This window comes from Hermetia illucens, chromosome 3, assembly GCF_905115235.1.
Source record: "Hermetia illucens chromosome 3, iHerIll2.2.curated.20191125, whole genome shotgun sequence".
In the NCBI taxonomy this organism is placed as follows: domain Eukaryota; kingdom Metazoa; phylum Arthropoda; class Insecta; order Diptera; family Stratiomyidae; genus Hermetia; species Hermetia illucens.
This window is the reverse complement of record NC_051851.1, coordinates 119329961-119357651: the sequence shown is the minus strand read 5'-3', so window position 1 is coordinate 119357651 and position 27691 is coordinate 119329961. Positions and strand designations below refer to the sequence as shown.

Genomic DNA, 27691 nt, shown 5'->3' with positions numbered 1-27691 from the left:
CACATGTAACTCCGAACTATCGTTTTTCAGCTATTCGAACTATCTGCTAGTCAACTATATCTCGAAAATGAAGCCAAGAAATTGATGAATCTAATCAATAGAGACTATGCTGCGGTCTTGAAGAAAAAGGCGAATGCCGATTGGCTGGCTGAAGTCTCAGGTGAACCAGAGACTATTGAGGGCGCCCTTCAAGCGGAAGACGAATACAACTCGTTCATATTGAAAGCCTCTAGCTTTTTGAAGAAGTACTCAAATCTGCGGTTCGCCGATAAGGATCTCGAAAGGCAAATCAAACGGTTCCCTAAGCCAACTTACGAGTCGTTGCCGGATGCAGATTATGAGGCGATAACCGAAGCATCAAACAGTATGGCATCGATTTTCAGCAATGTTAAATTGTGTTCGTTTAGACAACCGGAGGTGTGTAACTTGACGCTAATTCCTGATATTCAGGACATTCTACATAACTCGAACGATATAGAAGAGATTAAACATTACTGGATAAAATGGAGAACTGCAACGGGTCAGAGGAACCAGGAAATGTTTCAAAAGTTTGTGGATTTGTACAAGAAAGCAGCGTCAGCAAACAGTGAGTATGAACTGTGTTCCCCTTTCGTATTTCGCCTTAATATCAAAACAGAAGAATGTAACTTACTAACAATCTCAAGAGAACCTCTTTGTCCAATAAATCTGTAAATAAACTTACAGATTTACATATTTTACCAAAAAACCTGTGAATATTTCCGTTTATGATAAAATTAGGCAATGTTACCACTTATAAGATAATTTAGCAAACTCGATATTGCTGTAACCGTAGTGTGCCAAGGTCGTTTTACCAGGTGAAGCCATTCAGCAGTTTTATAGCTGGTGCTCATGACCTGAAATCTTTCGCGCCGATTTTCGTTTCGAATAAGGTAAACGACATTCAACAATTAGTTCCGGAATTTTTCCTGTTCGGAGTTCCAAAGATTGAGTCATTGTTATGGCCTAATTTTTTTAATATACATACATATGTATGTTGCATCTTGACTATGGTTGAGTCTTTCTCCGAAATATTAATACTAATTACTCTGAGTGTTTTTATGTTGACTCTGATCTTAATTTTTGTAACCAATTCGATTATTTCCTGTTTTGATTGATCTGAAACGCTGTGGGTGTATGTAATTCTTTTTCGTTTCGTTTTGGTCAGGTCTGTGTTTGGCTGCGGCTCGGGTGTACCTTTGACCTGCCCCATCTAACTTTCCTAGTGATCATAACTGGCCAAGTCTTCTTAGCGTTCACCGTGAGTCCATTACGGAGATACCTTCAAGCGGCCACACATTGTATCCACAAACTTGCAGATCATTTTTGCGGCTAGATCGCCGGTTTACGCAAAGATCTTTGTGTGCTCTAGGAGCCATAGCAAAGTGTCCATTACCAGAAACCATAATAGAGAGGAGAGAACCCCTCCCTGTGGATAGCTCCTGAGATGTCCTGCTCCAATAGATTTCCTTTGGACCAATACGAGTAAGGCAGTGTGCGCCTAATAGTCCAGTCATCAACTTCAGAGTTCTTTCAGTCACGACCAATTGGCATGAAATTTAAGTTGGGGGTTGAGGGTGGCATAAGAAACAAAAGTTATATAGCGCCGATATGCGCCTCGCCCGCACTCCATATCCACCAAATAATTTAGTGGAAGGGGCTAAATACAGTTGATTCGACTTGCTTTCATCAATTTTTGTAAAAAAAATTCAGTTGATTACATTATGTTGATGATTAAAGCTTCGTCATTATCTACTCCACTGAGTTTTATCGTACCTCATTTTAAAGGCCTTTTTAAGCACTTAAAAGAGCTTTAGATCAATTTCCGCAAATGTTACTAATTCTGCGTTATTTGACCTTGACAGTATTAATTTCTTTTAGACATTACGAATTTACGTTTATCGAGCTATAACTCCGTCCATATTGTATTTACAAAAAACAAGTCGGGAAACGGGGAGCTCAGCGCTTCAGGTATGAAAGGTTTTGTGTATTTCCTTTATAAAGAGATTTGATTGTGCATTTGTCTCATTAGCATGTAGGACGTAAAATATGCATATATTATGTGAAAATTTCCACTTTCAAGTAATATTTACATTCATAGTTTTGAATTTGCAGAGAAGCGACAGTTTTGACCTAGTATAACTTTGTTAGTAATAGTGCAATTTTCACCAAATGCAGTCTACATTGCTACGAAATTTCGTGATTCTAGAGTGAACTTAAGGGGGGTTTTCCTGTCAATTACTAAAAAATCTAGTAATGTACTATTATTAACTTTATTTTAACAGCTATCGGTATTGAGGGTATTTCGGAGCCTAGGGACCATATAGCGGCAGCCCCCTATTTTTTTTTCAGTTTTTTCGGTTAGGTAGTTTCTGAGAATGGGTTCGTTAAAAAAATGACCACTTCCACCCCCCGCACTCCCCACCTTTTCAGCAAAAGTCAAAACTAAGACTGGCTTCGAAAAGTACTAACCGAGACCTTTAATTTGGTATCCCACATGACTATATTTGGATGTAACTCACTATATGCATGAGTGTTCACAGTTCCCACCTTTCTACCAAATTTGGTGCTATTCGCTATAACCGTCTCCGAGAAAAATACGTGTGACGGACAGACAGACAGACAGACAGGTCTATATACAGTGCAAGGATCTCGATGAAGTGACATCCAAAGGAGAAATTTGCACTGCCTTGATGGAACAGTTCAAGTTGGAGGAACTTGCCGAAGAGTCCTTTGTGAGTTTGCGGAAAGCCTATGGCAATACTCAGACGGCCACATTGCGATTGCCAGTGGACGCTGCGCAGAAGTTATTGGCAGCCGGGAAGGTTCGAATCGGATGGGTTGTTTGCCGTCTGAGAGAGCAGATTTCTCTAAAGAGGTGCTTCAAGTGCCTCGCGTTTGGTCATTTCGCGAAGGCATGCACCAGCGGCATTGATCGGTCCGATCGATGCAGAAGGTGTGGGGAGAAAGAGCATATTGCCAAAGCGTGCAATAGGGACCCCAAATGCTTATTATGCGAAGGAAGCGAGGGACGGGATTACCGGCATATTGCCGGGAGTGCTAAATGCCCGTAATTTAGGAAGGCGCTGACTTCAATGAAAAAATGAGGTTTATTCAAACAAACCTCAATCATTGTAGGGTCGCTCAAGATTTACTCGAGCAGACCATCTACGAATCCGAGGTGGAAATTGCCATCATTAACGAACCCTATAAAAACCGTCACGGTGGCGTGTGGGTTATAGATTCGTCTGGTGGAGCGGCGATATGGGCATTCGGTCGACAAGCCATCCAATGTACTGGGAATCAGACATACAGCGGCTTTGTGTGGGCGAAAATAAACGGGGTATATGTGTACAGCTGTTACGCCCCACCAAGCCTCACACTGCCCGAATTCGAGGAAATGCTTGACAGCCTTGTTCTCGACGCAAGGGGTCGTAGTCCAAGGGTGATAGCTGGTGACTTCAATGCTTGGGCCCGTGAGTGGGGTAGCAGAGAGACAAATGTAAGGGGCCGCAGTCTATTAGACACTTTCGCACAGTTGGATGTCGTTCTGGCCAACGAAGGATGTGTAAACACCTTTCAGAAAGGGGGGTCTACCTCAATTGTAGACCTAACTTTTGTCAGCCCTGCACTGGCACGTGGTATGTCTTGGTGTGTCAGCAACCACTACACCCACAGCGATCACCAGGCAATCTTCTTTGGGCTATGGGTGGAGTCACCGGGCATAAAATCATCATGCCCGAAACCGAGAAAGATGTCAGGCTGATCCGCTAAAGCTCTGGATGAGCAGACCTTCATGGAGGTGTGGTTAGACCAACCAAATAAAGCAGGCGCCTCTACGGAACAAACTGCCCATGTGGCCGAATGCATCGCCAAAGCGTGTGACGCGTCCATGCCGAGGAGGTGCTCATTCCCCAGTAGAAGACCAAACTACTGGTGGAATGCTGAACTGGCCAGCCTTCGATCAGCCTGTCACCGAGCCAGAAGAGCGGCTCAAAGAGCGGTAGGTAGAATCGACCAAGGGCAAAAAGAGCGCGCCTATAAGGAAGCCTGCAAAACCTTCAAGCTTGCCATCCAACGGAGCAAGAGGGAATGCTTTAAGGAGCTCTGTTTAGAAGCAGACGTAAAACCGTGGGGGAGCGCCTATAGAATCGTGATGGGGCGATTCAGAGGCCGATCATCTCCGCAGATCACGTGTCCTACACTCTTGTTAAAAATCATCCAGGGGTTATTCCCTCAGCAAGAGGAGGGCGTAGACAGCTTCCAGCGACCTCTGAACGACACGGCAATACCGCCAGTCACCAGTGACGAGCTGCTGGAGATCTGCACTAGGATAGGAGATAATAAAGCTCCGGGTCTGGATGGCGTGCCGAATAAGGCTCTTAAGCTTGCCGTGAAATCCAGACCGGACATGTTCGCCGAGTTGTTCGAAGCGTGCATGTCCGAGGGGATATTTGCTACATCATGGAAACGACAGAAATTGGTGCTACTGCCTAAGGCTGGCAAACCACCAGGTGAGCCAGCCTCCTACAGACCTATTTGTCTTTTGGACACTGTGGGCAAAATGCTAGAGCGAGTAATCTATAATAGATTACTCCCGGTTGTTGAGAGCCAGGGAGGTCTCTCAGATCGGCAGTATGGGTTCCGTAAAGCCAGATCAACCATTGATGCCATCAAAATGGTTACTGGCTTGGCCGAAAATGCAATCCACGGAAGGGGCAGTACTAGGAAATACCGCATAGTGGTGACCCTGGATGTGAGAAATGCATTCAATTCGGCCAATTGGAACCTACAATCTGTTACATAAGAGCGTGGTCACTGTTAAATAATAACAACAATTGATTTTTTGAAAATTCGCAAATTTATTGATAATTTGGTCGTCAATACTCAATGCAAATACCTCAGTAGCAAGTTCAATCTCCTGCATTGTCAATTATGGCCTGGTACCGCCGGGGCATACTTTCCACTAGTTTTTCTGCATATTCTACCGGATTTGTCGAGAAAGTTGATGTAAATTACATGGCTTGCGTTTGCGAAGCTGCATTTTCATCAGAGCCCACACATTTTCTATGGGTTTTGCATCCGGTGACTGAGATGGCCAATCTAAAGTGACAACTCCGTTTTGCGCCTTCCACTCGCTACACGCTCGATTTCGATGTTTCGGATCGTTGTCCTCTTGAAGGATCCAGGTTTCATTTTTCTTGATATACCATTGCTTAGCAGATGGTAACAAAGCCTTTTGATATATTTTATTCATTTTTTCAGCATTTTAATTCTCGGTAAATAAGAACAAAGTACCGAAACCTTTGTTTGAGAAGCACCCCCAAACATGGACCTTGACGGGGTGTTTAACAGTCTGTTGAAGCATCCTACTGGTGCAGGTTGTCCAGACGTGTTTAATGCTCGGAAATGCCCAGAAGGAGGATTCATCAGAAAAAATTACGTTGCTCCAATCGTGGTCCAAGTTTTCCTTCGCCCATTTCAACGTGTTTTGCACTCAACATTGGTTTTTCCAAAGTACTGCGATATTTCAATTTATTGGCAAGCAAGTGCCTGCGAATCGTTCCGTAAGATATGTCAACACTTTTTGCTTTCAATTTCACAGCAGCTCCACGTAAAGTCAAAGTTGGATCCTTCGAGAACAATGCGAGAATCTTTTTTTCGTCTTTTTTTGAGACTTTACTTGCACTTCCGCGATCAGGAAAATCATCAACATTACCGACCTTTTTATAGCGATTTATCCACTTGCTAACGAACTGCTTCGACTTTCCCATATATTTCGCAGCAGCAGTTTGCGTTAATTTGGACCCTTTTTCATGCAAACATAGAAAAATTGCCTCAAAGCGAATAGCGTAAACAGCACTCATTTCGAAAAACCAGTCAATTGAAGACTAAATTTGACAGAGAGCTGACTTTTTACAAAAAGCATGAAGGACTGAGGTGCCCTGTATGTCATAGAAAAAGAAACAGGACGCTCTGATTTTTTATCTACGTGTATCAGTGACCACGCTCTTATGTAACAGACTGTAATACGGGAATCTCTGGCGAAGATTGGTGTTCCCGCTTATCTTGCAGCTATTATCAACAGCTATTTACAAGAACGGAGGCTTTGGTATGACACCGATGACGGACCCCAAGAGTACGTTGTTTCCGCGGGTGTCCCACAGGGCTCCGTACTGGGCCCATTCCTGTGGAACATCATGTACAGCGATGTTCTTAATCTTCCCCTTCCGGAGGAAGCCACGGTGGTGGGCTACGCCGATGATATTGCGCTTCGAGTATAACTCGAAGATGCTGAGTTATACTCATGCGAAGCGATCAGTGCTGTTAAGGGTTGGCTTGAGAGTTCTGGTCTGACACTTGCGGAGGAAAAAACGGAAGCGGTCCTTATCACAAAGCGTCGTAAAAGAAATTTTGCCCGTATTCAAATTGGGAACCATATCATCACTTCTAAGTCTGCGATCAAATACTTGGGAGTGATGATAGATGGGAAGCTTAGCTATAAAGTACATATGCAGTATATCTATGACAAAGCATCCATTGCGAGTGTGGCTCTGGCAAGAATGATGCCGAACGTGGGAGGGCCACGGCATGCTTTCAGGTTGCTTATAGCTAGGGTAGTGAGTTCGATCCTGCTCTATGCAGCTCCAGTTTGGGGAAAGGCATTGCAGGTTACATTTAACGGTAACAAACTGAGTTCAGTCTACAGAAGAATAGCCCTAAGAGTGTGCTCGGCATTCAGGACTGCCTTAGATGATGCAGCATTCGTCATTTCTGGAATGATGCCCATTGACATCTTGGCAGACGAGATGACGATTATATATAATGCGAAGTCTATCTCTCCTTTATCGCAGACGAAGAACGCCGAAAGGGAGAGATCGTTAAATAGATGGCAAAAGCGCTGGCAATGCTCGGGAAAGGGTCGGTAGACACACAGGCTCATCCCTGCCATCAAGGAGTGGTTAGAGAGACGGCACGGTGAGATTAATTATAATCTTACTCAGTGTCTCACGGGGCATGGAGGATATCGCCAGTACCTGTTCAGGTTTAAACTGGATACCTCACCCCATTGTCCAAACTGCGATGGAGTCCCAGAAGACCCAGAGTATGTATTCTTCCACTGTCCAAGGTTTGTGGAGGAAAGGAAGAGCCTAGAAGAGACTCTGGGAGAGGTGCTTGTGCCAGAGAATCTGGGGCGAAGAATGCTAACATGTCAGGCAGACTGGGATGCGATCAACTCCATGGTCGTATCTATCCAGAGCAAACTGCGAAAGGCGGAGGAGATCAGAAAAGCGCGGTTACGGTAGAGACGAAAGGGGACGAAGCTAAAATGAGCTGACTCCGCCCTGTGATGTAATACCGTACGGTGGTTCCACGGGGCTTGGAGGGAGTCGGGGGTGGTTTTAGTGGGTAAGAATCCTACACGCTGGCGTGTCCAGGCCAGTGTCTTTTGAAGATTTACACCTCCTCAAAAGGAAAAAAAAAGACAGGCAGACAGACAGACAGACAGTAAACCGATTTTAATAAGGTTTCGTGTTTACACAAAACCTTAAAAATGAAGAGATCCATTCATTTTGTAATGTAATATGCTTTTTTGCTGCTTGATACTGTTTTTAAATGCATGGTTTTCGAGTTATTTGCGACAAACCGTACGAAAACATGCACTTTTTGGATCCAAAAAGGACATGTTTGAACATGAATAATTCGAAAACTACTACTTGCACGAAAAATGTTTACTAAATATTTTTTGCTCAAAATCGACCATTTAACCGATTTCTGTGGTTATTTCGAAAAGAAAATTTCACCCCGGAGGGAGGGGGTGGGCGGCACACCCCTCCAATAGGTCTTGATTGAAAGAATTCGAAGTTCGTACCCGATTTTCGGCTTTAATGACTGGTTATAAGGCGTATTCCTCTTTGGATATCGTCTTCTCACTTATTGCCGTTAGTTCATGGGTTAAGCGAATTTAGCTTTTTGGTAGGCTGCCTAGAATGAAGTGGCGTAGGAATGTATGTATTCCTTATGAACCGCATTACTAGTCTTTGTAGTCCTTTTATTAGAAAGGAAGTTAGACTGATCAGTCAGAAGCTTTTTGCGTCGTTATAGGTTTCCTAGTTTGAGAATAAATATAACGATCGCATCACGCCAGGCATGTGCAGTATATATTTGGAATGTGCAGACCAGGTGCATCCATTCCTTCTATTATTTGAGCAAGGATGACGCCATTCTTTCCCGCAGATGTCCAAGTAATACAACTTTCTCAAGTAATACAACTTTGAATGTCCGAGTCCAGTCTCTTGGTTGATGGCTGTACACATCTGTCAGTTTTGAGCTGAGATTTTGGATGGGAAGCGCACTTCAAGCAAAACGTTTGCCGCTTCTTCATCGCTTTGCGTGTACCTCCTGTTTTATTAACGCAGGTAACTCGGCTGCTGGCTACGTACTCTGAGGTCCCACAAGCGAATTGGTCTTTTCGCAAAAGCGCCTCTATGATGATCATTTAACCAACCTTATGCACTTCTTTAGAGTTTTATGAGTCCGTTCGTACCGATTCCAATCAAAATTTATTATTCTCCTCGGTTTTGCCAAATCAGAGTTCCACCATTATGTCTTACCCTTCTTTGGCGTGATCGAAAGCTTCTTTCATATTGGTTGTGACCATCTGAGTTGTTTTCTTAATTCCACCAATGGATTTGATTGGTTATCAGCTGCCTTAAAACATAACCCGATTGCTCAGTTCTAATTTGCATGTTGCCCAATCTGTCTTCCAGAGTTAAGGTGAATCCATGTCCATATCGAAATCAATGCACCATGATCAGAGTTACCGTTTGATCCTTGCCAAACTCTGACAAGAGCCGCTATGGCAACGGGGCCACCGTGATGTCGATGACTTCTTTTTAGTCTGACCGTCTTAAAGAATCTGGGTTCATTACCTAAGTTGAGGATCTGTAGTTCGGTTCCCGTAGTGCTGGCCTTAGAACTCCCTCAACCGTTGTGGTGGTAACATCGTACCCTGCTATTACCTTCGGCATATCGGAAAGCTAGGCATATTGGATAGGAACGAATGTTGCGCTGTGAATTTTATCCAGGTTATAGGGAAAATAAGCAGGGCAGCGGAAAATTTCCTTAGCTCCCTGTTGACTATATATGGTTAAGTTGACTGTTGTGTGTATCTCCATCACATAGGGCTTTGAAACCACTAGGTAGGATACTAGTTCTTGTATAAGATGTCTTGAAGTTACTGATACGATGACTGATTAGTGCTGTGGCTGCTTTAAAGTGTTGTAAATTTACCTCATCTATGTTTTATATGAAGATACCGTGGGATGTACGTTCCCTTTACATAACAGAACGGATTGGTGTGGTCATACGAGATCCTTCTGTCGCCTTTGATAGCCGTTGGCAGCCGAGCTCTTTTTACTGCCTTAAGCGAAGGTGCCGTTTACGCTCCTTTCACAACCCAGAAGCTGTACTTTGTTCGAAGACGGCTTGCCTGCAGGTGGTTTGGCCCTCGCAAGGTTTTGCCTTCTGATTTATTTAAAATGTTAATTATATACTATTGCTGTAGTTTTCTTCTTCTACGATGCTACAGTTTTATGCCGCTCCTTAGTCTTCAGACTTCTTCATCGGAAACCAAGCCGCGTGTAATTGGCGTTGTCTACTGGGTCCACCCCATCTTTTCCAGGGTTCTCCTGGTGGTCGCTTCCCTTTGACATTGCCTTTGAGTAGGCGCCTTAGAATTCTTCTGTTCTCCATTCTCCCTACATAACCTGCTTTATCGAATTTTAATATTGATGTCGACTTCTTGTTGGTCATATAATACGTACAACTCACTGTTTTATCCCTGTATTAGATTCTGCAGAGGACTCAATATTCGATTGCATCAATTATTTTTGCTCTTCGACCTGGTTCATCGTCTACGCCTCACTACCGTAATACCGTGTCTGGAAAGACAATACAGTAGCGAAGCATTTGGATCTACTGGGATTTTTTGGATTTTGTACTCCAGCGGGATGTTAAATATTGTTGAAGGCGACCCTTGCTTTTCAGTTTCGCTAGGACTTCAAGTTGAAGTTTATCCTTTGTGCAGTTTCAATCGAATGATAGAGTCATATGCCCGTTTAAAAAAAATGAAAATTCGGTCGATATCAACGTTATCTCCTCACAAATTTTACAGTCTCTACTTTACTGAGAATAACTGAACAACTATTCCGCACTAAAACCTTTCCCGGTGTTTCCCATATGTTTTGAAACGGTAGGCTTCAACTTTTTTGGATTATTTTGGGCAGCACTTTATAACAACATCATACACCCATACAGTTCTCGCAGCTTAGTGTGTCACCTTTTTAATATTTTATTGAAAATAAAACTAATATTAACTAATATTCTGCAAAGGTTAGATCAAATTCGAAGCTGAGAGTCTTCGCATAAAAAGTCAGGCGAATTTGACAGCTTCTGGCTATACATAGAAGAGGAGTTGTCCCAAAAGCTTCAGTGTTTGGCGCTCTCTAGGAACACAATGTGCAATGATTAAGGAATATGATTGTAAGAATGCGGCAATTACCAGTATGTCGGGAATGATGGTCAACCTTTAAACCTAAATTAGTAGACGCTGGAACAGTTCATTTCTTCTTTTCATAAACGACAGAGGGATAAAAACCACAAGCATCTGAAATTAATCAGATGAAGGTGAAATATTTCTTCCGTTTCAAGTGATGCTAAGGAAGAGAAACGTTAGCTGCAGAAATTAATTTTTGATGATACTCTCTATTATCCTGAATGATACAGCTGCAATCTCAGAATCTGGTATATTCTACCGTCCGCGATTTTCCTTACAAAGAAAGATTGGGATCAACCCGCATGGGCGAGGATATATGCGAAGCTTCTGATGTGATTCTGTGTGGCAGTTCGTTAAATGAAAAGGACAGAGGTAGATAGGAGTTCTTTCGATGGGTTGCATGTTCTTTCGGTGCGTTATATGATATCGAATCGTACCTTTTATCCTTTAATATTTCGTGAACAAATTAGTGTCACATTGTAAGCATTGTAGTCAAAAGGAAAGAACCACTTATTATTAAGGAAAGCAAAAGGAATTATTAGGGAATAATTTCGAGGGCTAGGAAGACTGACTTTTTTTCTATCATAGTGTTGACGTGAGCAGGTGTGTTTTTCAAGGTAGTTGGTATGACTTAAGTTGCTTTCCACACTTTAACGCTAAATCTTTAAACTGCCCTTTACTCCATCTAAAACGGGATTTCCAGTGACTTTTCTGTTGATAAGTTGACAAAAAGGAGATGTCAGAACTGAAAACAAGTAGCGCGTTTCCAATCTTTCGTTCAGCGGATCAGGGTTGTATTTAAAAGTGGGTGTACCAAATGTGCTTGGGGTGTAGGTCGTTTAAATTATACGTCTTCTTTTATTTTCTGAGGAGCGTGACCGTATTTTAAGTCTGTGAAAAGCATATCCTCTATCTCTACTATTTTGTATCGATCTCAATATACTTATCAATTATTCCGGAGCTGTAGGTGCCATTGTATCCCTGAACCGGAATTGTACCCGCTTGATCCATTTCGTAGATGAAGATCTCCGCTAGAGATTGATATAGTCAAAATTCTGTAATGGTGCATTAGATATAGATGATGAAGATGAAGGCTTGAAACTATAAAATAACATTGGTTTGTAACCTTCTTCTTCTTTACTTCATTTTAGCCTTAATTCGTCTACAATATTCGAAAGACCACCTTCCATTTTATTTTTGTCATTTCATTATAAAGGATCATAATGGACTTCAACTGCGGTTTTTGAAAGTTATCAAGTTGCTCGAATTTTCTAAATACGAGAAAGGACATTTAGACATACTTCTCCGAAGCTTTTCGTATGGGTTTTGATCGGCTGTGTTCTTCTCATCACGGCTTCAGAGTAAGTCGAGTCTCTTTAAAAAGTGGCTTGTCAGTTCATTTTTTTGCAATGCAAGTTTATTCGGTACTTATATACTCCTTACTTTTATCTTTACACCTTACACACAATCACCATCACCGGTCTAGGCCTGCCTTAATAAGGAACTCCAGACATCCCGGTTTTGCGTCGATGTCCATTGATTAAATATCACTAAAAGCCGTCTGGCGTCCTGACCTACGCCATCGCTCCATCTTAGGCAGGATCTACCTCGTCTTCTTTTTTTACCATAGATATTGCCCTTATATACTTTCCGGGCTGGATCATCCTCATCCATACGCATTAAGTGACCCGCCCACTGTAAACTATTGAGCCGGATTTTATCCACAACCGGACGGTCATGGTATCGCTCATAGATTTCGTCGTTATGTAGGCTACGGAATCGTCCATCCTCATGTAGGGGGTCAAAAATTCTTCGGAGGATTCTTCTCTCGAACGCGGCCAAGAGTTCGCAATTCTTCTTGCTAAGAACCCAAGTCTCCGAGGAATACATGAGGACTGGCAAGATCATAGTCTTGTACAGTAAGAGCTTTGACCCTATGGTGAGACTTTTCGAGCGGAACAGTTTTTGTAAGCTGAAATAGGCTCTGTTGGCCGACAACGACCGTACGCGGATTTCCTCATCGTAACTGTTATCGGCTGTGATTTTCGACCCTAGATAGGAGAAATTATTAGCGGTCTCAAAGTTGTATTCTCCTATCCTTATTCTTTGTGTTTGACCAGTGCGGTTTGACGTTGTTGGTTGGTTGGTTTTCGATGCTGACATTGCCACCATATATTTTGTCTTGCCCTCGTTGATGTGCAGCCCAAGATCTCGCGCCTATTGCCGCCTACTCGATCTGGATAAAGCTAGTTTGTACGTCTCAGGTCGTTCTTCCCATGATGCGGGATATCGTCAGCATAGACCGATAGTTGGGTGGACTTAAAGAGGATCGTACATCAGTCGCACAATGTGTAGCCCTTTATCATTTGAAATATTTTTTTGTGACCCATTTCACAATCAGTTTTTGAAATGTCTTTCGCGGGGCACTCGTGTTTTACGTCTATTCAAGAATTTGTCATCATCATTGCAACAACCGGTATCTGGTCTATTCCCGGCTTAGTAAAGAGTTCCACACATTCCATTTCCAATTCAATTCCAATACCTTATTGCTGCCTGATACCTCCGCCCCCGCCATCGCTCCAATGTAAGCAGGATCTGCAAGGTCTTCTCTCTAGATATTGCCCTTATAGACTTTCCGATCACTACAAACTAATCATAGGGATTTTTTCCACAACCAGCCGGTCGTGATGGCGCTCATAAATTTCGTTTTTATATAGGCTACGGAGTCATTCATCCTTCTGTAACGGACCAATCATTTTCCGAAGGATTTTTCTATGGAGCAAAGAATCCAAGTCCCCCAGAGTAGATAAAATCATTGGTAGTGAGATGTTTCGAGCAAAACAGTTTTTGTAAACTAAAGTAGGCTTGCTGGCCACTAGCAACCGTGCGCGGATTTCGTCGTGATAGCTTTTATCAGTTGTGACTTTTGACCCTTAATAGGAGAAATTATAAACGGTTTTAAGGGGGTCATCCCGTGTGAAGGCCGTTTTTTTGCTGTTTTTTGAAAAATTATTTTGAAGGACTGGATAAAGATAGAAACGTGATTTTTTCACTGTATGTTTATTGATATCTCTAGTATATGTGATAAATTTTTCAGCTTGATATCGTAGCTAATTTTCGGAATTCGTGTTAATTTATGCACCCATCTCCAAAAAAGGTGTTTTTCTGCTGCCACGCTGGAGGGCGCTGTGTTCATCTGAGGAAAAAAAATAAACGGCATTTTAATGTGGACAATATTCCACGGTCCGCAAACTAGGATAATTAGAAAATATTAAAAGGTAAATTTTTGGTGGGCTTTTAAACTTATTTTTTTGAATTTTGGTGTTTTTTTACGGCTTTTTTTATGAAGAAAAAAAAACGACCAGTCCGATTGCAATTATCCTAGTTTGCGAACCGTAGAAATATGTACTAAGCCGTGAAAATTTCAAAGAATTTGGTTGGATAGAATTTGAGCTATGGTGGCAGCCGATTTTCAAGATGCAGTTTCGAGAAAAACGCATTTGAAAATTTAAATGTGATTATCAACAGTAAGATTTTAGCTCACCATTAATCTGCTATACCTGGTCCATAGAGAGCACCCTCCGTTTCTTCAAAAAAGTCTTGTAAGGCCGATTGTTGCTCTCTGGTTTCAATTTTGGCTCTTTTAGCGAGGTCAGTCGATCGTCGTTCGGACCGCCAAATTCGCGCTTCATTACGGCGGTCGACATAAACCTGACATATGTGACCAACTTGACATCCCATTGTCACTAGGATTTTGAGAATGACATTGAATCCTTCATTGAAAATAATTACAGCCAGAAAAATGGCTATTTCTACGACCTTGGGCCCAGAATGAAGGTGTTTAGGAGCGAAAGTCCAAATCAATGCATTTAACGACTCATTGTTATTCTGGGTCCTGCTCCTAAACATCTATCCAAGAAATCATCTCGTGGCAAATCTTCGTAGATTGGCTTGATGACTGTTCGAACTTCTTCAGTCAAAGGTGCCTTCTCGTGGTGAAAATTATCCAGTTCTCCTTTAGCTTCGCTTTGCGTCATTTGCACCAACTGTCCTCGCCTTCTGGGCAATTTTGATGTTGAGGATTTTCGTCTGTGGAACATTTATGGAAGAAAATTTCCCAAATTTCTTGCTTCATTCCTTCTATCGAATTTGCGTGTCGACGAATAGCCAGCCCAGAAAATGTAGTGAGGTCCTTATCAGTAAGTTTTCCAGCCCCTTTTCCACCAATGCCTTTGTGATTCTTCTTTGCATTTCTAAGCCCCGTTCCCATTCTTTTCCCGACATGTCCTACGCATTACTTTTTTACTACTACGTATATTTTGTTATTTGCACAAATTTGCAGAAATACCGGAGAAAACTCCAGCAAAATCTAATATACAAAACTTGTCGCAATTGGAACATTCATGTTCATGCCTGCGAAAAGTTTCTTTGCTGATGTTGATGCGAAGTCCTTTTTCTTCTCTGATAAGTATAGATTCCCATGAAATACTCGTTTTTTAGTGCGAGCATGACGTTGAACGTTAAAGCGATCTCCCTTCGTACGATCCATTTAAAAAAATCACTGACCACACAAACAGCACAATACTTACAACGAAATATAACTGAGTATAGCTTGAAAGCCTTTCAGTGCTCACTCTAGACTGGATTATCCTTTTTATTCCAAACAGCAAATAAGTTTAGACAATTGATTGGTTTTCCATCTTTTTATATTTACACGTGTGTTCAAATTTAAAAGGCTCAGGTAAAAAACTAACAGGTAGAAAAAGATTCGATGGTCTTTCTCATCGAGTACTCTAGCCGCGGCTGCAAACTCCTTACCTGTTTAACCCAGTAATTTCTGAAGGACTCGGAATATCGGAAAATCCCTTTGCCCACACATTCTCCACTATATATAGGTACAATTCATGCAAAAAAAAATCGATTTCTCCAACCCGACACACGGGATGACCCCCTTAAATTTATATTTTGCTATGTTTCCTATTCTCAGTTGATCAGTGCTATTTGATTTTATTGCTTCTTTCGTTTTTGATGTGAATTCTGTCACCATGTATTTCGTCGCAGTCGGGGCTCTACAGCCCATTTTTGACTTTGGTCCTCAATATATCTTCCTCTTACCATCTTGATCCATCGACAAAATCCTCCAATTTAGAAATTCGAGCAATGATGCGCTGTCCTTGTCAATAGAATTTACCCAGCGCCTTCGGGGTTTTCCCACCGATCCTTGTCATTTTGTCACTCTTCGAATACCCGTGGTTAGACCATTCGTTATATTTTGTCTGGTAAATGTCGTTTTCTCATAATTTTTCACTTGTTTTCTTAATAATAATCGTTGGCGCAACAATCCATATTGGATCAAGGCCTTGAAGTGTGTTAGAGCACTTCATTCAAGACCGTAACGGTACACCACCGTACACTGTGGGAGGCAATGTGGTCAGCATTGCGCTCGCCCGAGATTATTACCCTGATTTGACTCAGGTACTCATTCACAGCTGAGTCGACTGGTGTCCGACATCCAGTCTTGTTTTCTTGTTTTCTTCTTAATTTGAAAAATTGAATTTAAATTCCCAGCTTTTTTCTCGCTGTCTGTTTGCCTATAACATGCGTTTTGCTCGGAGACGGTTATAGCGATTGTTAACAAATTTGGTGGAAAAGTGGGAACTGTGAACACTCACGCATACAGCGAGTTACATTCTTTTACGTTGAATTGAAGGGGGGGGGGGGGTCCCCATACATGCAAAAGGGGGGTGTTAATTTTTGTTCACCAAATATCAGTCAGTATCAAATGAAAGGTCTTGGTTAGTACTTTCTGAAGATGGTTTTAATTTTGACATTTGAGATTTTCGTAATTTTCTCTCTTTGTTCTTGTGTTTCGCTCTATATCTTGTTTGTATGCCTCATTTTTCTTGCCATTCATAATCAAACCAGTGTCTTCTTCGGCACCTTATTTTGATATCGCATTTTAGATCATAGCATCTATAAGCTTCCCCATGATATTCTGGAGAATATGACCTAATCATTCATCCAGTTGTGCCTCAAACTTTTCTACTATCATATTAAACCATTTTTTTAGTTTCCCTTTCTTTGCACAGAAATCTTCGAGCAATGACGTCATCCAGAGGCAATGAGTCGTATAGGCTTTCCAGGCTATTGCAAAATTGCTCTTTGAAAGAGATGGCGAACGATTTTTTTCTTCAATTGGGGTGCGACAATATTCATAATGTTGATAAGCCATATAGTAAAAACTTTGCTTTGATTCGAAGGAGCGCACACAATCTTTCGTGTGTTGGTTTGGAGTTGAGCTTGAACTTGCTGGCCTATTGAAGTAAGTCCTTTATAGCACCAAATGTCCTTAGTGATCTAAATTCCAGGATCTAAGAGCATTCATTTGTGCAGTCGCTTCCGTGGTATAAATCCTTTCCGAGACTGCTGTGTGTTTCCGTACATGAAGTTTAGGTTTTCGCTGTGAACTTCAAACCTAGAGGAGCAAGTCAATCGCATTAGACCTCCTTGATGAGGAGGCATGATCAGGTAAGATGTAGTGGAGTGTTAAGTATAGTGGAGTTATCCCAACTAAGCTGGGCGTCCACCACTATTTTTTCTCACTTCCCCGATCAAAGATTTTTTTTTCTGAGGAGAGTACTAAATGCCTTGCCTCAAACCCTCATTCTTCGCCTCGCCTTAAGGCCGGAATACTATACTGCCTTCATTAATGTGCAGCCTAAAATGTCGCACGGCTTGCTCCACCTGCTTGAAAGCAGATTGTATATTTCGGGTTGTTTCTTCCACGATCTCAATATCGTCAGCGTCGGTCCGTAGTTGGGTGTTTTTGTGGTGAAACCTCTTTGGTATGGGCCGAAGCTGTTGTGAGGATATGAGGCTATCGGGCCTAGCAAGACAGCAGAGAATATCTTATAGATGGTACTCACCAACATGATATGGCTTTATATCACGTAGTGCGCCTCCCTCTTTATGTATAAGATAGATAATGCCTCGTTGCTAGTTATCAGACATTGATTCGTTGCCCCAGACCTTGAGGATAATTTAATTAACCGCTCGGTGCACCGGTTGTTTCTTCCATGTTTGGTGGTAACAGCATTTGACCAACATCTTTAGTTCACGAGACATTAAACTCGCCAATATTCTGATTTCTAAATACTTTATCAAAATACTCAAATCATCATTGGGTACATCATTGGGTTGCGTTTGGAAATTAGATTTTAATCTTTGCCCCGTCGGAATGAGTATCGAGGTATATATTCAGATAGCTTCCTCCTCCTGACTTGTTGTGGTAAAACTTTCTCATTAAGTGCGGTTGCTCCCCATATTTCCTACATACCACAGTTCACAGATCTGTTGATTTTCCCAGGAATCCTTTCTGTGTGTGTGAGTTGTAGCATTTCCGCTTATAAGTGTTATGATGGACTTTGTTATGAAAGGCTTCAGTGTTAACTTTCTTCTGATATTGGCTCCCCTGATAATGGCTTAGAGGTGCTGGAGTTCGTTTAGCACGTGGCCCACATTTGTCTTTTTAACCTACTTTCGGGGATGACAGGTACTTCTAATAACCATTTAGTATGACACCGCTAGTTGGATAATCTGCAATCTGCTGGCGTTCGAGATTTTATGATTCTCTCCTTGATATTATACATGAGGCAGGTTTCGAGGGTGCATTCCACTGCCTCCGACCCCGCAGTCTCTTCTGTTGGGGGCGTTAACGTTAATGAGGCTCTCCGTTTTTCATAATCTACCTCGTGTACGTAGAGTGAAAGCCGTTCTCTTATGTTTTCGAAGCTTATAACAGCCCTTTTTGGTTGACTAGGAAATTAACTCCGAACACATGGTTTATTGAATGGTTGCTGAAATATATCTTGTAATGGCCAGGCGCTTCCCAAGTTTTATACTCCATTATGGTTACCAAACCAGGTTTTTATCCTCGGACCTATACTACCTTTTGACCGCCATTAAATTTGTCCAACAAATAATTGTTTGATGTGTATGTCCACGCTACCTTTAACAGGGTAAGCACGTTCCCTATAATGAAGGTGTTTTAAGAAAGCGTAAGATAGGATTGTGTAGATTGTGCATTGCAGGGATTAGCAAAGGTTTCTTGAGGCACCGTATGATATTTTGCGCCACAATAAATACGCTTGATTATACTGATCAGCTCCTTCGATTGCATCCAGAACATCCCAGTTGGAATGTTAAATGTTAATATTATTGAAAGTGTTCTGCCGATTAAAGTAAACAATGCGTCTTATTTCCGTAAGTGTTCAAACGGGATTTCAGATAAACTATACTACTCTTTGGCTTGGTATTTTTGGTATAGCTGGCAACCATATATTCTCCACCTTCATAAATTTGCGCTAATTTTTTAGCGTTAATCTGGGCCCGATTTGGGTCACATGGGTCTATACTAATCAATTTTTGAACTGTGCTTGCTTCATGCTGAAATGTCTCATAATGGGGCAAGAGCTATATGTAAGCACCTTTTTACTGACAGTGACTTCGTCCTTTCTTTTTCTTAATAGGGTCCGGGGATGCTGTGGAGAAGTTAAAGTAATTGCTTTTTTCGTGTCTGAAAAATACTTTAGCATAATTATTGGAATATAAAAGAGTACTTATAAGAATTCCCCGTGTTGAAGAAGATTTCCACGTGAAATAACCATTTTCTTAATTTTTAGAGAATGTCTCCGTAAATTTCCATCCGAACATCTACTTGTATCATGTTACACACTCTATTTGGTCTCTGAGTGAAAATTCATTTCAATTTTTCCTTTATTTACTTTGACATTTTACGTCTTTCCTTTTCTTTTCTAGATTTTGAAAAGCCATCAGATATGTGGTTCAAGGATTTCGACGATAACAACATCCTAGACGAAGTAGAAGTTCTTATTGAAAGTATCCAACCTCTATTCTTACAATTTCATGCACATGTACGATATCTATTGCAACAGAAATACGGTCCGGAATTAATAAAATCGGATAGACCGTATCCTTTGCATCTATCGGAAATTTTATTGGGAGAAGTTTACCGATTTCAAGAGGATGGTTTTGTCGAATTGCCATATCCTTATAAGCAAATACCGAACGTGACGGAAGAGCTAATTCGACAAGAGTATACACCGGAACGGATATTCGACGCCAGTCGTGATTTCTTTGAATCAATTGGACTACCAAGATTGCCTGAGTAAGTATTGATGAATTTATTTTGATCTCCTTCGTAGGCATCCTTATCAGAATTGGAGACGACCAAAATTATAGAGAAGTGGCTTATTTCATTTAATGCAAATGTGATTGTCACAACAATTTTATATTTCCATTAAAGTACAGTATTTTCCTTTGCACATTGTTGATCATAAGGACAATAAAATTAAAACCACAATAAGCTCGTTAAAATTACCCCATTAATTAGATTTCCATTGAAGTAATTACAGATTTCGTATGCATGAGGTAAACCAATATGTAGGGTTTCACCAACAGCGGTGCAAATAGTTTTATTAAAAGATGATGGTATTTCAACTCTGCTGAATGCAAAGTTACCAAGGTAGATAGGCATTATTTTTTGCTCTTTGCTTGCCACCTGCACGTGCATTAGGATGGAATGAACCAAGACTGTGTACATCCCGAAAACCATCCTCGGCCGGAGACTATGAAGGCTTTCTTGTAGGAAGCTTCTTAAACCATAATTTTAAGTTGAATCTCCAATTTAACTTAGGATTTAGGTTAACACCCACATCCTTTAAAATTGGTGGAAAGAACCAATCTTTGTTCATTCCGCCGTGAGAGTTAGAATTCGGGTACCTTTGGCTTGGTGGTGGATCGAATTAGCTCCGTTCTAGTAGGATTTAGGTAGAGTCCTTGCAGCCCACAGGCACACCTTTCCCAGCGCTGCCTCCATGATTTCACTTTTAACGGAGGAAAAGCTCACTGTCATCAAGATCACGAAGTGGTCGGTATGCGCGACCACCTTTATCCCAATCCTGTCCAATATGCTTAGCATTTCGGCCATCACTATCACCAGAGCAAACTGGGTTATCCTAGTTTTTAGTATGGATATTATCGAGACAGCCCGCCAATCCTATGCTGGCCGCTTTGATGGCATTCGGATTAATATTGTTGAATTTTTCCACTTATCCAAGAAGGTAACTTGTGCTGTAGTTATCCCTCAACCGTGTCAATTATTTCATGAAAATTGGTTTCTGTGGATTTGTCTTTGGAGTAGGCGCGCTGAGGTTTAGAGAAGGGCGTTGTTTCGACATTCATCCTTAAGTCAGTGTACAGGACGCGGTCTACCGGTTTTTAAAAAGGTTGTGCTCTTTTGTTCCCTGGACAGAATCTTATTGAGTCTCGCAGTTTGGCTGGTGCTGTTCTGTCAATAGTCCAAATAGGACCGCCTCTTGGCAGTCTTGATGGTCGACTTTGCCCTCTTTAGGTAGTCCGTATATGGCGCTTCAGTATTTTAACTTATAATAAATGTTGAAGACCTCCCTGGCTAGCTTCCTAACGTTGGACATATCTTCATTTCATCACGGTGGTAATCATTTCTTGCTGTATTTAGCAGGGCATCAAACTCTGAAGGCGGTTTCGAATGCCTTTTACGGAGCTCCGACTTTTAACGCCCGTTCGTCTGTCGGGCCAATACTGACAATTTGCTCACTGGCGAGTTTCTTCTGTATAACTTGACTCTAGAGTCTCTGAATGGGTTAGAAACCTCTATAGCAAAGTCTAGACTGGAAAGTATTCAACTGTGATTTAAGAAATATCTCTGGTCAGAAACTCTCCAGTTCTCCACCAGCCCTCCACTGTCTCCGAACTGGAGAAATGAAAGGTCGATGTACTGCTAATGACTGGTGTTAATAATAAAATCAAAGAATAACTCAACTTTTGCACTGGCATCATAGTCTGACCTTCTTTGCTGCGATGGTGTTTGATGTTCCCCCCTCGGATACAGCGCTCCTGTGTTAGTGTTACGTCGATAATTTCCCCTAAGAGGTAGACCAACAGATTAGGTGAGGTGCACGTTGACTGCTGCAGCTCGTTGGCGGTGTCGACTGGATACAGGTCATCATCTCATTTCATGGAGCCGAACACTTTGTTCTTTGCGTTCCTGACTCTGAACTGCATTTTAGAATAAGTCGTTCATGGTCCAAGGGCAAGATTCGGTCGGCTACCGAACGCAAGCGACTGGTCTCCCATGAATCTCTTCGTATGGGGTGACCTTGAGCTTTTGCTGATCTTAGTGACGCGCGAACGACGAAAACCCTATAGAATTGGTCTTCGTTTTAAAGTTCGTGCCTCGTCGGTCGGCTGTTGGTGTTTCCCTATTTGCAGAGGGTGCTTGGCTTCCGAGCCCTTGCATAAGATCGATTACGGTTTCTGCAGGTTTTTCAGGCGTTTGTTATTTTATCTTCGACAATCACAACAATCAACAAGGGTTTTTTTTCATACCGCTCGCCGGCAATACCGGTCTCGATTTATTAGCAGCATGGCTACACCCTATCCATGTGTCCGGATAGCTGAGTGGTTAGAGCACAAGGCTGTCGTACGGAAGGTCGCGGTTCAAATCTCGCGGCAGTGGGCCGACTCAGCTGTGAATGAGTACCTGAGTGAAATCAGGGTAATAATCTCGGGCGAGCGTAATGCACACAATGCCTCCTACAGTGTACTGTAGTGTACCGTTACGGTTTTGAATGAAGTGCTCTAACACACTTCAAGGCCCTGATCCAATTGGATTGTTGCGCCAACGATTATTATTATTATGGCTACAACCTGTTCGAAGACAGTGGTTTCCAAGCTGGAAACCATTAATACGTTTGCTGTCTCGATCCCGAGGGTCCCTCCTTTTTCTAGTTTTTATTGTGCTTTGAGTCCATGTCTTCATCCGACGAGTAATGCAGAGGAGTTTCTACCCTGGCTAGGCCAGCCACCAGGGTAAGGGTCTTACTTGAAACTAAAGGTGACCAAAGTATTCAGAGTCCGCATATGTTACTAGGAACCAAGCTCCCAATTGGGCATGTATGCGCTCGGCGTATGTCAGCTGATCTTGATTCGGGGTCCTATTGGCACCGTTCCAGTGCAGGGAGAACAATCCTCGAGCTATTGCGACAGTTTATCCCCCGCTAGATGCAATCTCTCTCTAACATATGACCAGCAGGTAATCGGATCCTCGTTATTTTGATGAACTTATTCCCAGCTGTCCCGAAAATGGTTTCCAGTAGTCACCGGGGGGAAATCATATGAGGACTTTCCGCGTTATACATATGTGGCGCGGCAGGATTCGCAGCATTCGAAATTTATTTCGAATGTTGCGAATGCGAACGAATAGATGGCGCGGATCTATCCACTTTGCGGAGCTCGCCACGGGAGTGGAGGACCGGCGAGAAAAGTGCGCCATGAGTTAGGGGCAGAAAAGAAACACATGAAGCGAGAGTCTCTTCTGCCTCTAACGAGCAAACAGTCACAGTCACACAAATTATTTAATAAAGTCTAATGGTTAAATCTATCGAGTATTGATTGTAAAAACCCAGTCTATGTTCCGGTGTACCTAAAAGTGTGGTTTGCAAAGAAATTAATAATAAAGTTAAACATATATGTTGTAAGGAATTGGGAACATACACGCTACACATTTCGTGATAAACCGAAAACAGCGGCTTCTTTTCAATCACGATCCCTGCTTAGGAAGGCAACCATGACTTTGTCGAATGGCTCAGTGTTTTTAAAGAGCACTCCTGAGCAAAGAATGGGAGTAAAGCTTTAATAACAATACCTGATATAATTGATAATGACTCAAATGATTCAGAATAGCCTCTTGCTTTTTATTAATCAAATGGGAGGGAAAAATTGGGGTCCTCTGGTTTGAACAAACTAAAATCGACGACCTTATTGCCCATTACTAATAATAATAATAATCGTTGGCGCAACAATCCATATTGGATCTAGGCCTTGAAGTGTGTTAGAGCACTTCATTCAAGACCGTAACGGTACACCACAGTACACTGTGGGAGGCAATGTGGTCAGCATTGCGCTCGCCCGAGATTATTACCCTGATTTGACTCAGGTACTCATTCACAGCTGAGTCGACTGGTGTCCGACATCCAATCACGATAACAAATTCCTCTGCCCCCAGCGAGATTTGAACCGCGACCTTCCGCTACGACAGCCCAGCGCTCTAACCACTTGAGCCATCCGGAGCCATTACTGACACTGTGTCGCAAAATTGGATGAGAACCCTTATTGGTGCAGGTATAGATTTTAAAATAGGCTCAGACGACAGTATTGAAAAATAACCCAATTGGTGACTTTAACGTAAAACTGATTTTAACAGGTATCGCTTGAGATTGCTTTCAACTTAAACTGAACTGATCTCCTCTTTTTCTTTAGCTTTCATCCCGTTTGTCTAGATTGGATTCACTATTCTTTTTGATGATAAACGTCCCACTTTTAGATAAGTTGCTCGAAACCAGCTTCAGCTTTGTTGTGAATAAAAATCTATGCATTGAGTAATGTGTGGTGCTGGACATTGTATGCACCGCGTAATAGTCTCTTTGTTTCCGTATTGCGCGGTATGTGGTTAAATGCTCTCCTAGATCAAAGAATGCAATGCAGAGAGGACGACGCTTTTCACGGTATTTCTCAGTTACTAACGCCTAGCGTGTAGTGCATCAGTAATTTCGCAGTTCTTGACAAACCCGATTTATTTTTCTGTCATTTGATCGATGTCGTGGATATGATTATCAACGATACTTTAAAAAATCTTCGTGGTATCGAATAACTTCCGAATCGACGGGTAATTTCAATATGCCGGCAGGCTGCCTTCCTTTTCCAAATTGGAGCCTTCGTGCTTTCCTGTCAATTACGTTGTGTTGTACCGCCTCCAGAAAATGCGATTGAAGAACTCAGTGAGCAAGAGTGACCTCTGCGATTTTCACAACTCAGCTACATCTCGTCAGATTATGTAGTCCGTTTGATCTTTGCATCGGACCGGATCTTTGCTCGGATAACGGCGATGACTGCTTTCGCTTCCCCGCTTGCATTGTGAAAAATTTGCAAATAACCCTGTCCTTCATTAACGAGAAACTTATAATAGAGTATACTACGTGATTTGCGGTTTCATGTAGGACAGAGGCATCTCACTAGAGGGAATTTCAACTTTTTCCTGAAACTACTGTGGTTCAAGTGCTTAAAAAATGGCATTTGCTCCCTTCCTTAAATTCAAATTAGACCCTCGAATTTGATAAATCAGGTCATGGCAGAGGCACGGATTTTGGAGGCCTCACCAAATTCATGTTCCTCCACGGAGAAATCAGTGGAAGGCAGGGTCTCCACTTCAGTGGAAAACCTACACCCGGTAGTACAGCAACTCCCTTAATGAGAGGAACTGAAAACCTGACTACGGCCGAACTGTCGGTAACACTGTTGCCTAACTCTTCTAGAATACAGGAGAGGAAGGTTCGGCAGAAGGAAACTTTAGCCGCAAAAGAGAAGGGAGTACAGGCTTGGCTACCAGAACCTTCCTGCAGGATTGTTCTTATATATTTCTGGTTCAAGAGCCAAGGGATCGTTTTAACAGAATCTGTGGTATAGGATCAGCCAAGGGGATTAGGATCTTTTTCGATGAAAGATCGTCGAGGTCTTACGTTCTGATGTTAAAATTGTTAATAATAATATAATATTTGTTGGGGCAGTAGCAAGTGCAACCCTAGATGAGTGGAATTGTTTGATTTTATCACTTTATATGGTCTGTGTTCGTGGTGCCAAGAGGAAGTGAAGAAATTGGCCTAACAATTTACACTTTAAACTTGTTAGAGCCGATTAGAAACTGGCGACTGCTAGATGAAGTCTCACTCTCAGATCACCGCTACCTACTTCAGCGATAGTAGATCAATTTGAAACTTTGAATGGCATACTTTTAGAGTGCTTTGAAGAGGCTTCTCCTATTTCCCGAGGCCAACGTGGTGGTGGAACCGAGAACTGCAAAGAATTAGGAAATCGGCCAGACGGCTAAATCTAATCTATCTAAATCGTGGTTGCAAAAGCAATAAAGATGAGGACTGGCTAAATATCCGGAACTCACAGCGTTATTACAAAAAACCCGTAAAACTTGAGAGTTATGCAGAGTCCTGTATAAGGCCGAGTCGGCCAAGCTGAAGTCTCTTAGGAAACCGGATGGTATTCTCACGAAGTCCAGGGTTAAGTCGATACAGACCTCTTGGAAGTACACTATCCGGGAGAACAGGTCTCAGAAGTGGGAAGAAGAGAATTGGAAGTTTCTGGAAACCCTTCAAAACGAAGGTGTTGCAAGGTGAATTGGGGAACTGCGAGAGCGGTTGTTACCAATGAAAAGACGAGAGCTGCTATACTATCATTTGAGCACTTCAAAGCACCTGGAATGGATGGCATCTACCCGGATGCTAAAGGCGGGTATTGAGCACATCGAGCAATTTCGAAGAAATGTTTTTCAAGGATGTCTTCCTCTGGGCTACGTGCCTTCCTCTTGGCAGGAGGTTAAAATAGTCTTCATACCAAAGCTTGGGAAAGATTACTATTAAATCCAAAGAACTTCAGGCAAGTCAACTTAACATAATTTTCGCGAAAATACCTGGAAAGTTTGGTTGAGCGAGGAGGCGCTAAGGTTGCACCCATTAAATGAACACCAACATGGAAAGCCCTGTGAGTCAGCTCTTCATTCTTTGGTTTCAAATAGAGAGGACGTAATTCTGAAAGCAGGGGGGTTTCGTGGATATTGGAGGGGCTTTTGACTGTGCCCACTTCCAAAAGCTCTGTGATGCGACAGAGAGCATGGTATTGACGAAAATCTTATAAGGTGGATTTATGCTATGCTAACGGAGAGATTGCTGTTGCTGCTACTTATTCTGATGACGTGGCTGTGCTGACTGTTGGTCGAGATCTCGAAGTAGTGTGTAGAAATACACAGCACGCGCGCCGTTGATTTGATTGACAGTTGGTTTCTCAGGCATGGATTTTCATTGAATCCAAATAAAACGACAATGGCATTATTTACAAAAAGGAGGAAACTGAATGGTCTCTGCCTCCCCATCTGCGGAACTACAACCTTCAACTCTCCGAAGAAGTGAAATATCTGGGAGTTATTCTAGACAAGAACCTTCATTGGAAACAACATGTACAGATAAATATGAAACGAGCGCTCACAGCTTATAGGCTGTCTAGCCGGACCTTTGCCTCGACATAGGGACTTAGGCCTCAGGTAATATTGTGGATGTGTGTCGCAATCATTAGGCCGATGTTCACTTATGCATCCGTAGTGTGGTGGGTTAATGTGAAACCAAAGAGTTTTTTCTATAAACTGACCACACTGCAAAGAACTGTGTGTCTGGGTATCGGATTTGTTTATTCAGAGCACTGCAATGAGAGCAGCTCATAAACTAATTCGATTACATCTATGGGGAGACAATGGACATGGGTGGCACAGAGTATTGGAAGAGTCATTGAGAGAGCTGAATCCAGTTTTCGCAATGCCTTCCGATTCTCGGATCCCAATACATTTGTTTGGTAGAAGATATGACGTTATCTTGAAACGAAGGGAAACCTGAGGCTAATCAGAAGAATGCGTATCAGCATATACTGACGTTTTCTTCACCGATGGTTCAAAAACAGAAAATGGTTGTGGAGCTCGAGGCTACCTCTCAAATAAAAGCGAGATGTGGGTTTTCCCCTGGGACAATAAGCAACAGTCTTTCAGGCTGAAGTGTATGCGATCCTAAGGGCGGCAACCTGGATGACTGACGAGCGGTTGAAGGGTAGGCGTAACGCAATCTGTAGCGAATATAGAAACCAATTGAGCTCTGATTCTAGAATTAATACGGTGGAATTACTCTGGGTACCCGGTCATTGTGGTGTAGCGGGAAATGCAATCTTGAATGCCATTCCAAAAGAGGCTTCAACTTCCCCTATGCCCGGCCCAGAAGCAGCAATTGCGGTGTCAATAGCATTGGCTGATGCTGCTATCAAAAACTGGCAACAAGCTGACAGGTGGCTTAATTCTGCTAGACACACTGTAAAGTATTTAAACGCACAAATATTAAAACAAAAGAAATCCGTCAATTTGTCTTTATTTCGTGCTCGAGATCTTCACTC

At 42.2% G+C, this 27691-nt stretch overlaps 1 protein-coding gene across 1 annotated transcript in view; it reads left to right on the top strand.

Annotated features, from left to right (window-relative positions):
- LOC119652119 (angiotensin-converting enzyme) overlaps positions 1-27691 on the top strand; it is a 168099-nt gene that overhangs the window by 58513 nt on the left and 81895 nt on the right. The window contains exons 12-13 of the mRNA XM_038056060.1: positions 31-586; positions 19394-19763. Of these exons, the coding sequence (XP_037911988.1) occupies positions 31-586; positions 19394-19763 (926 nt within the window). The remainder of the gene's footprint in view (positions 1-30; positions 587-19393; positions 19764-27691) is intronic.